Raw genomic sequence first — 10,769 nt, 5'->3', positions numbered from 1 at the left:
TATGTTTGTTTCTGTTTAATAAATATTCTTTGTATGGATTTTTCAATTTCAACAATAAATAATTACTATGCATTCATTACTTATGTAAATTGCAAGGTTATTCAAAAACTGTAATAAATAGAAAGGTTATCATATTTTTAACAGGTAAGAGAGATAAATTGTATCCAGCCAGAAAAATTTATAATAGTAAATAATCACAAAACCTGAATTTTCATAATAAATGGCATTTTTTTAATTATTCTTGCACAAAATTCAAATTTTTTGACAAACTACGTATACTGCTTTAAAAAATTAATATCTGACGGTTACAATTCAACTTTTGGACCATGCAGAATTTTTTATCAAGAATAACTTTTTTTTATAAAACCACTAATAAGAAAGTTTTCCATATGGTTTCAACTTAAGTAGACACACTATATATACCCGGAAATTTACTTATATAAAGTACTTTTGTGCAATAAAAGGATATAAAACAGGCAAACATTTATTAGTTTATTAAAATATTTATTAATCCACTATTATTATTCAACACATTCATCTGTTAAACATCGTGTTTTAATTAATTCTTTATACCAAGCTCCTGATTTCTTCTCAGTTCTCGTTCTATTTGGATCGTTGAAGTCTACGTGATAAATGCCATACTTTGCTCTGTAACAAATACATCAATCCTATCAGATTTCATCGGAAAATACTATGAAAATCTGTATTTAGTGGACAAAGTTCTTTATTCAAATATACAATTGATTATACGAGAGCTTAGTGAAGAATTTATCATTTTGTACAGTTCCGTGCAAAATATTTCAAAAGATGATTACCTACCGAAACTAATTAGTGAAAATATTCTTTATTGAATAAGATGTTAATCGTATTTCAATTCACAAGGAATGAAAAAACGGTTACTAGACATGATTTTGGGTACACCAATAAAAAATTTTTAAATCTCGTTAGGATTGTCGTCGCCTTAAAAATTCTGGTCAAACATCAAGGTCATATTAATCGTGAATTTGACAATAAGGTACTAAAATGTTTGCGAGTCGTTATACAGAGTCAAATGCCTCAAAATGGGCAAATGATTTTTTTCTTCATCAAGACAACAAGTCATACCACAAATCACCAAACTGTACGACTCGAAAATTGAAAAAAAATGATCAAAATGGTCAAAAAGAAGGTTATGAGCAAATGATGCAGAATAATCCCCACTGGAATGCTCCTTGAAATAGATTTAACGATAGGTTAGATTTATCTTAGCTAACCAAGAATACTGCTTTTAAATAGATGTTATCTTTTTGAAATGGCAATTGTATTCAAACAAATGTTTACGTAAAATGAATTACCACCTTCTCGCCACTGGCGTTCCTGGAACTCTTAAACTCTTCCATACAACACCTTCTAGGAAATCTTCATAAAAAGAAATAAAATGGAAATAAGTCTGGGCTGTAGAAGATATCTCCCTTGCGAGTGATCAATTTGCTCATTTAAACACGTGTAAACTCTAGTTCGCAGATTGAGGCGTATTTCTGCACCCATGCTCTATTTTTGTTAGCCAATTGTGCCCTTTGAACACAAACCGTCACTTTGTGAAGATATGAAGATCTTTGGTGTTCCAATTTAGGGTTTTTTTCTAATGCAAAATATGCGAATTTGTTCATTGACATGCACATACAAGCTATCCTTACTTTGTTTGTTTTTAAATCATAATTCGATTCAATATACACTAATATTGTCTAATTGGTACCTGTGTTGTTCTTTCATTGACACTAAATTTCAAACAAACCAGGAATCGTGCTTCCCCTCCACACGGTTCTTCCCCTAGACCAGTTATAAAAGTATAAAAATTGTTAGACCATCCTAAATCAATAATATTACCGAATCCATTTTTACGAAAATTTTACTTACGTATATCCACGTGTCCACTCAAAATTATCCATGACACTCCACAGTGTGTAACCTAATAACTTTACTTCATCCATAACATCTCTAAATCGACTCAAACAGTTCTGAAATGATGAATAAATTTCATTCGATAGATCTGCGCAGGTTCCTGTGCTCTTAAGGGATAAAATATTCATTTTGGTAGGATTTGTGGCCTTATAAAATAATTTTAAAAGTATTGTCCACTTACTCTAACCACACTTATTCTATCATCGTCTTCCAACGTTTCGGTTTCAGTCATCAAACCATTTTCAGTAATTATCATATCGGGATTATCGTATCTATCTTTTATCCATAATAATAATTTTCCCATCCCAAAAGAACCATCCTTTAAAAAAAAATAAAACTATTAGAATATATTTTTTTTAATTTCGAACGTTGTATCTCACCCCTGCTTTTTCAAAAGTTACCCCCACGGCGGTGTCGTTATCTATACTTGGTGGCAAAACAATTGGGGGCTCGTCTATGGCATAACCGAAATAGGAATTATAAGAATTTATGGCAAAATAATCAGAAGTATGTCTATTTAACGCTTTTTCTTCTTCGGTAAACTCGGGTAAACGCGATTTTATGAAACCTTCAGCTTTACTACGCATGGCAATTCTATTTTTCATAACTTCGGGATAATCCCCAAAATGTATGGGATCTGCCAGCCATCCTAACTGACAATAAAAATCAATTTTAGCTTCATATTAAAAGTTTTTGAAAATTAACACAAACCATATATACTATCACGAAATATTTTGTTTTACATCATCATCCAACACTTACATTGAACAATATATTTCGTTCAGCTGCTTCAATATCTTCAGAACTATTAGTTTTAGCTTGACAGTAACTTACACTATGTACCAAGGTCACTTTACCTGAAAAGTTCATTTTAGTTTGAATTCCCCGGAAAGTTTACTATTCAAAACACACAATAGTATGAAACACTGAACATCAAAATATTCTAGAAAACTGTCAGATATCCATTAATATGGTCACGGATGCCTCTGAGGCTTATTGAACAAGTAAGGAAAGGAATGATATATGACCTAGGACCAAGCTGGTACAGAACTTTCTATTTTCTAGGCCAACAACGAAAGCAAAGTAGCCCTTGAAATACTTTACTCTCGTAAAACTGAGTGGGAAATCAGTAATACAGAGTGAAACCCCAAGTGTGGAAAAATCGATGAGGTTTCTTTCTTATTTCTCCAACTGGACTTTAATAAAACAAAACTATCTAAGGAAAGTTAGTGGTATTCTCATTGGACAACTGAAAAAACTCCCAGCATCCCTAGTCATATCTGCAAAGATCCAAAGGAAACTTACTTTATGGGTGCGAGGCTGTTCATCGACAAATGTATCTACAGGCAATCCAAAATCGCTAAAAAAACATGTAAAGAAACAATGTAGTAGAAAAATCAAGAAAATCGGCACCCAAATATTCTGAAAGGCAAAAACGGCAACGAGTTTTCGCTTACTAAAGTACGAAAGTATATTCTGAATCAACTATACTTGAAAAATTAAAAAAGAGCCAACCGCCAGATACAGTATTTTATAATTAAATGTAACATTTAAAAACAAAAAGCGAGCCGTAAGAGTAATCATTGTTCCATAGAATAAAGTGCAAATAATTAAACTGAAGCAAACAGTACGAAAGTTTGCACCCACAGCCTTAGGTCAATAAGTCAAAGTAGTTGTATGGCCTAGAAAAGGTTTCTCCATCTATTTTTTATCATCAAAATATACATTGGTACACCTCACTGGCCATCTAAACATCAAAACTTTTAGTAATTCAACAGATGAAATCAAAACCTCGGTGAAAAATTTAGTATTCAGTCTGTTTTGTTCAAACTTTTACTTACCATGATATTTGTCCCTAAATTCTTTATCATACACGTGGTAAGCTGCAGCATGGGCCTTAATAAGATTGTGAATACAAATATATTCACCAATACCAGGATTATAAATACCAGGAGCTGATCTACCATTACCATATCCATTATTACAAATTGATTTGGGCTCGTTAAAAGTAACCCAATATTTAATATCTTCACCGAAAGCTTCGAAGCAAACTCTATAAGGAAGTTATATGAGAATGATAGTACCAATTAATTATACTACAACATAATAATTACAAAATATCAAATACCAAATGTTTTGTTTTTTTATTTTGAGAAAAAAATAATTTTGGATAGTTTATATACAATTTTTTCAATTCTTTGATCAATATTTATAGAGAAAAAATTGACTGAAAATTCAAAAGGAAGCAAAACCAATACATTCCGACCACCACGGCGACCACCTGCAAGATGGTATGAAAAATTTATCAAGAGAAAAGAAATCAAAAAGTCATTTAAAGAACATCAAGTTTATAATAATCGGCTAAGCAGAACCGGACAAACATTTTTTCATTACAAGGTTCCCACTGTCCCCTACCTCTTAAATTAAGATTTAGATTAAATCTTCTGAATAAAAATGCTAAAAATTTATTGAAGAAATCCATTATCGTGTATAAAGTGCCACTTAATTGGGTAAATTTGAAAAAAATTCGCTTTTTGAATTTTAGTCTTAGGAATCTTATGAATCTGGAAATAATTACTACGTGTTTCTCAGGTTTCCTTTTGTTTTTTCAATGAAGCTGTTGTATAATCCGAGTACGACGGTTTATAATTGCCCACCCATAGCTGGAGAAATATTAGGCAGCCCCGTGCCTGTTGCATCTCGTTCTAAACAATTCAAACTTCGTAAACTGATCGGGATAGTCGCGGCAAAGTATATGTGGAGTCTTAAACTATCACGAAATATGTTTAGGCATGTTAATATTACCGAAATTACTTGTATGATAGGCAAATCTATATAAGCCGACCCTGTCCCAAGTCCCAAATGGACAGCACAAATGATCTAAGGGTGTAAACAGATTTCTTCAGACTAAAGTCACAACATTAACAGTGTTAATATTACATCTGTGTTTAATATTGTGTTTGAATATTTCCCAAGAATCAAGATCCAAATGATTCCTTTCAAGAAGACACATTATAGTATGCAAAAGAAGATATGTTGATTATCTATTACATAATTTGATTCAAAATATTGTAGTCTAACTTATTTATCCCGACTATTTTCTCTAAATAGACTCAAAAACATGACATATTTTTTTTACTCACCTTGCATATTCGGCGAACCATACAGATAAAGAATCACTGAAAAAACCACCCAAATCTTGTAAAAATTGTGGTAAATCCCAATGGTACAATGTAACCAACGGTTCTATATTATTATCTTTCAATTCTTTTATCAAAGTTTTATAATATTCAATTCCTTTTTGATTAACATCACCTCGAAAACCTTAAATAAATTTTCTCAATAATATTTAAAATACCAAAATAATGTAATTCACCGTTTGGTATAATTCTGGTCCAAGCTATCGAAAACCTATAATGGTTAACACCTAAGTTTTTCAATAAAGCGACATCATCTTTAATTTTGTGATAAGAATCGCAAGATATGTCTCCGTTGCTTTTATCTTTTATAACAGAAGAGTTTGTGTGAGTGAAATGATCCCAGATACTGACGCCTTTACCGTCTTCATCCCAAGCCCCTGAAAATAATTCCCAATTTAATGAAAATATTAGTTTTGGTCTTTTTTATTGATAAACTAATTTATCTGTACAAATTATTTTTCCAATCTAAAAACCCAATAAACATGAAGTCTAAATTGTATCCTTTATAGTCCATATCCTCCAGTGAGTGATAACCGATTAAGAAACCAATGAAAAAACAAATCAAAAACTATAACTTGAAGATAGTAGAACTTGCCACCCAAGTTTTGAAGTCATCATCTTCTTGGATATCATCAAACCCTTGTCCTGTCTGACACGAAGACCTACTATTCAAGAAAATTCTGGATCAAACTCAGGATCAGCAACTACCTCTTCTGTGTTCTACAACATCAACAAGGCAAATATCTCTGATGGCATTATATGTCAATAAAACTCTCGCTACCAGGAATAACCCATTAAGGATGGTAATTTGAAGACTTTATGTACAAAATCACGAACTGGTGTATAACGTTGAAGATCAGAATAAATATTGAGAAGACCCAAGTAGTGTTCCTAAAAAAAACGAGGTTCGCGAGAGAAGAAGAAACTCTTGGCTAGGAGGGCCAAATACGTGAAAGTCGTTTTATACTAAGGACCTCATCGTCTATCTATTGGACAAAACGACTGTGCATGAAGATCTAAGCTTCACCTCATCAGGGTCATTTTTATCCTCATGGAGCTCAAAACAGAGCAGAATATCAGCATAAAGCAAATAGTGAGGATCTTTTGATGCATTGAGACCCAGCAGATCTACCGAGAAGTCGACCAGAAAAAGATTTGGACCATACCACCGGAAGATTCGACAACTGATCAAAAAAGACTATAAGGCTTCAAATGCAAATGACAGTTGAACCACGACCATCAGCGAGAAGACCGAGAACAAGAAGAAATGGATTACCTATTAGAATGTCTGCCAATAAGTAAAGAATAGTAGGAAATTCAGTAGGTGTAGCGAATAGATCCTATTTCTGACCATTTGTTATATGTCGGCTGAAAATGTTTCCATTATAGATGCTTTCCATTAAAACCATGGGAATAGGAAGCAGAGCAAGCAGCGAATGTCCCCATTCATCGGATAAGATCGTAGTGATAGGAAACTCCCCGAAATGAATCGGAGGAGTATTGAATTATTATTAAATGGGAGTTTTCGATATTTGATAATTATCACATCTAAGCAGCACGAAGGCCGAAATTTCGATAAGTAATCTTATTCAAAATCGTGAAACCACGTTCCTGTGAGTGCTGCACACTCGCAGATGCCGAGGTCTGTAGTATTATCCTCCTTTATGCACCAGCACTACTCTGAATTTTCCGTAATGCCCATGGTGTGGAGATGGCGTCCGTGTCCGGTTAAAAGTCCGGTCACTAGTCGGATTTCGCGACTATTTACATGGATCAGTTGTTTGGTGTGAGGCGCACTAGATCCATCTATGTGTGCCTTCGCTTATCTCGTGCCAGGTGTCACCAACCATCTCTGCGGAGCCCTCTTTGTCATAGGGAAACACGATAGGAATACTTTTAGCTACAACAAGATCTGGCGAGTTAGTCCGCTCCGTCGGTGCCCTGGTGGCCGAGTACCCAAACGAGCTGAATCCTGCAGCCATCACTCACAAGATTTTGGAGGCCTTTCTGAGATAGATATTATATATTCCATTGTAAACTAAGATTGTTCGTATGAGTGTCTATGGTGTTTATATTCATTAAAACAAAAAAAGAAGTGGCATTATAAAGGTGCGTAGATGATTGAATGTTCATAATATGAGTAATTATAATGGATTTTTCCACCTGCTAGCACCTCCTACAGATGTTTACTCAATATTCATTAGATTGTTTACTGTTTTTATTTTCTATCAACTTTCACAAATCTTTTAATAAGGGAAGCTAATCATATGTGTCGATTATCATATAACTGTAAAATTTTCGAAGTGACCTCTTCGAATAATATAATAAAATATTCTTAATAATTCGAAAATATTATTTTATTACCTTCTATTTGATACGCAGATGTTGCTACACCGAACATAAAATCAACAGGAAATCTTTTATTGTTAATGACATAATCATCAGACATACTGCAAAAAGAAAATAAACGTCGTAAGTTTGATTTATTTATTGATTTTAAAAGGTAAATAATCAATATTTGAATCGATATTTATATAATACGAGGATTTTTCATAAACTAAGAAACGTTTCTATCAGTCTGCGGCTGCGGGATCTCAGTCGGCGTTTAGCAATTCAATATATTCATACTGCCTGTCTACAATAGTTATAGAGGAAAATTATTAGTTCGAATCATAATTGGTAATGCAACTTTAAAGTTTATCTGTGCATGGATAGGCTTCATACAAATTGAGTAAAAAAACGGGAAAATATTTGCAAGGACGATCATGTTGATTGTATTTTGGAGTACGCAAAGGGTAATTTTGACACAAATTATTGACTAAATATGTAGAAAAGTACATACGCTTACTACATCTAGTTCTTTTACATTCTTTACGTTATCTTCAGCGCGTTACATTCAGTAGATGGATTAAAAAAAGAATACAATCCTCAATTCCTAAATGCCATGATTATTATTAATATATCACAATTTTCCATAAATTTCACGTATCGGCAGACCAAAGCCTGCACAGAATTATAGAGTACCGTTTCCAGAATTCTCATTTAATGGGGACAGCTTAATCGGGCTTCAATTTCTTTCCCAGCCAATTAATGGAACGACTCATTTCCAGCCGCAACTTCCTGTTTTCTGTCTTTCCTGCCTGTTTCTTATTCGTACTATGTTAAGTTAATGCAGCTTTTATTACCACCGAAATTCCATTTCATCATATTCTATGTTATAGATTTCGTCACTTCGCTCCAATCAATCAAATTGCTAAACTTAATTTTTCTTATATCTTTCCTTTGCATACTGATAATTCGTTCGATTTTCGCCCTTTCTCGTATTTTCCTAATTAATTGCTATCTTCTGTCATGAAGATTGATTCCTCCATACTTAATCAGCTCTATGCTCATTTCATTTTTGCCAGGTGCTTTTCTATTTCTCATTTTATTTATTATTTCGTCAACTTCTATTGTTACATTTTCTGATTTTCTGTTTTGTTGTTTCTAGTCTTCTATCCTGTCACTGAGACTGTTACGGTTTTTGTTTCATTTGTTGTTTCTCAGAATAATTGAGTACCGACTTTTTTGATTTTTCAACTATATTAGATCAAGATTTTGAATTTTCTGCCCAAGTTTCGCAAATCGAAAGTTTTTCGAAACGCGCTGAAACCAAAACTTCTTTTTATGAAGTTTTTTCTGCTTTTTAGGCTGATCCTGAAGTTTATTTTGACCGCAAGTGGTTTTTCCCAAAAGTTACAGATAAATATTTCGTCCCACATACAAGGTGTTTCAAAAAAAAAAAGATGATTTCGTCTTTGGGATATACAGAAAACTGAAAAATACATTGGATGTATTAGCTATCATAACATACTTGTTTAAAATATTGATACAATGTTGTGAGTATTTGCGGAACAATATTTTTCAGTTTTCTATCTATCCTAGAGACAGGACCACTTTTTTTAACACCCTGTAAATAGGCAATCCAAAGCTAGTTGCTAGGATATCGTTAAATAAAAACAAGTAGTAGAAATTCATGCTTGTTGTGTAACGAGATTATTTTATTCAGAAAGTTAATTTTGTGCATCGTTTATGGAACAATTACTGCATTTCCTCATTTCAACCAAATAGAAAAGTACTAAAACTTTGTAATTAATATTAAAAAAGGTACTTACGACTTTACTGTTATTGCGTTTACAAATATTATCTTAAATAACAATAATAAATACATGATAAAGAATCTCAAAAAATGTTTATTATAAACGTATGGAATTTGATTTTCAAGCCTTTATAGATACGTAAAATCTCTTTAAAATGTTATCAGGTATTGTAAGAGATAATAAAATATGATATTTAAGTGGGTACTTTGATATAAAACAGTTGGGAACGATAAAACTGTATCTAGAATTATGACATAATTCATCCAGTGATTTATGTTTAAAACCTTATGCAGTTGAGTGAATAAAAACCATAAACTTGGTTTTGGAATCATTAAAGCTAGGATACTTGACAGTGGAAATGTATGCTAAATACCAAGACAAAAGAAAAATTTGAAGAGAATTTCAGTATTTTATAAAAAAAACGGAAGAAAATACAATTTTTGAATGGGAAATTTTCTGCATTTAAAAAAATCCTAGACATAGAATATTAGTTGAGAAAGCCCTTCTTTTGGAGAATGTACACAAGAGCTCCAACAAAATGGTGGATGAAAATCGTCGAAGGGAAACGTAGAAAACTCAATATTACGAAATGAATATTCAAGTCTGAGAAAATTAAAAATGTTTATAAACTATATTTAGAGAAGTAAATCAACAGATAACAATGAAGAATAACGTATTAAGACATTATTTTTCTACACGTCTTTGATTTTCACAAAAATATTGTACTCAAAAAGTGTACCCAACTGCAGATAATTTTCAGTGGCTTGTATTAAATATTTTTTTTACTTGATGCATAAATAACTATCTTTAACTCATAAAATCCTCATAAAATGGTAGAATTGATTTATATTCATATTTCTAAAACTTAAAAGGCGCTCTTCTAACTTGAAGAATAGATTCCAAGAAGCTAATAAATTCCTATAAAGTACGTTTCGAAATCTATTTCAAAACCTGATTCGATTTGACTTTATAGTTTATGAAACCCACCTCTAAACGAATCATCAATTTATGTTTCTAACTCCGCTGTATATATACCTTCGTTTTATTGGAGTTGTGGGACGAGCTCCATTGGACGCTGAGTCGTACTGCTTTAATTTGCAACTTATTTTATTATGCGAAACTTGCAGAAAATAGACCAGTTACTCAACATAATTCTTGACATATTTGCTGAAGTCAAAAAATTTACAACAAAGCGAAACTGACTTTGAAAAATTTTTCAAAACAACTTGACTGACGTCCAATATAATAAAATAGTTTCTAATCTTATTTTATGCTTCGTTATTTAGATGATTGGGGCTATATTTAATATTACATGAAATATTTATCACAGGGAATTTGTCACGAGAAATATTTTTTAAAAAACCCTGAATTAAGAAGTTCGATAATTACATATTTCCATATCAATTACTCGAATTATTAACTTCCATTGACTGATCTAAAGAAGTAGGTTGCAAACAAGTATCATGGAAACCAGTGACGTCCTTGATAG

General features: G+C 32.4%; 1 protein-coding gene across 1 annotated transcript; it reads right to left on the bottom strand.

Annotated features, from left to right (window-relative positions):
• Positions 1-483: 483 nt before the first annotated feature.
• Positions 484-9,401, bottom strand: LOC130452402 (myrosinase 1-like). Its single transcript, XM_056791659.1, has 10 exons — positions 9,296-9,401; positions 7,506-7,591; positions 5,318-5,518; positions 5,085-5,265; positions 3,783-3,994; positions 2,704-2,798; positions 2,322-2,594; positions 2,123-2,260; positions 1,897-1,997; positions 484-648 (listed from the first exon to the last, which is right to left on the bottom strand). The coding sequence occupies exons 1-10, from the start codon at positions 9,349-9,351 to the stop codon at positions 522-524; spliced, it is 1,470 nt and encodes a 489-aa protein (XP_056647637.1). The 5' UTR covers positions 9,352-9,401; the 3' UTR covers positions 484-521.
• Positions 9,402-10,769: the final 1,368 nt, after the last annotated feature.

The sequence above is a fragment of the Diorhabda sublineata genome, chromosome 1, assembly GCF_026230105.1.
Source record: "Diorhabda sublineata isolate icDioSubl1.1 chromosome 1, icDioSubl1.1, whole genome shotgun sequence".
NCBI classification, from domain to species: Eukaryota; Metazoa; Arthropoda; class Insecta; order Coleoptera; family Chrysomelidae; genus Diorhabda; species Diorhabda sublineata.
The sequence above is the reverse complement of the archived record's forward strand: the minus strand, read 5'-3'. Positions and strand labels throughout refer to the sequence as shown.

Excerpts from the sequence above, each read along its gene's own strand:
- LOC130452402 (XM_056791659.1), bottom strand. The coding sequence starts at position 9,351 with ATGTATTTATTATTGTTATTTAAGATAATATTTGTAAACGCAATAACA. Across the intron at positions 2,261-2,321 it reads TAACTTTTGAAAAAGCAGGG|GATGGTTCTTTTGGGATGGG; the intron begins GTGAGATACAAC and ends TTTTTTTTAAAG. Across the intron at positions 1,998-2,122 it reads ATAGAATAAGTGTGGTTAGA|AACTGTTTGAGTCGATTTAG; the intron begins GTAAGTGGACAA and ends TCATCATTTCAG.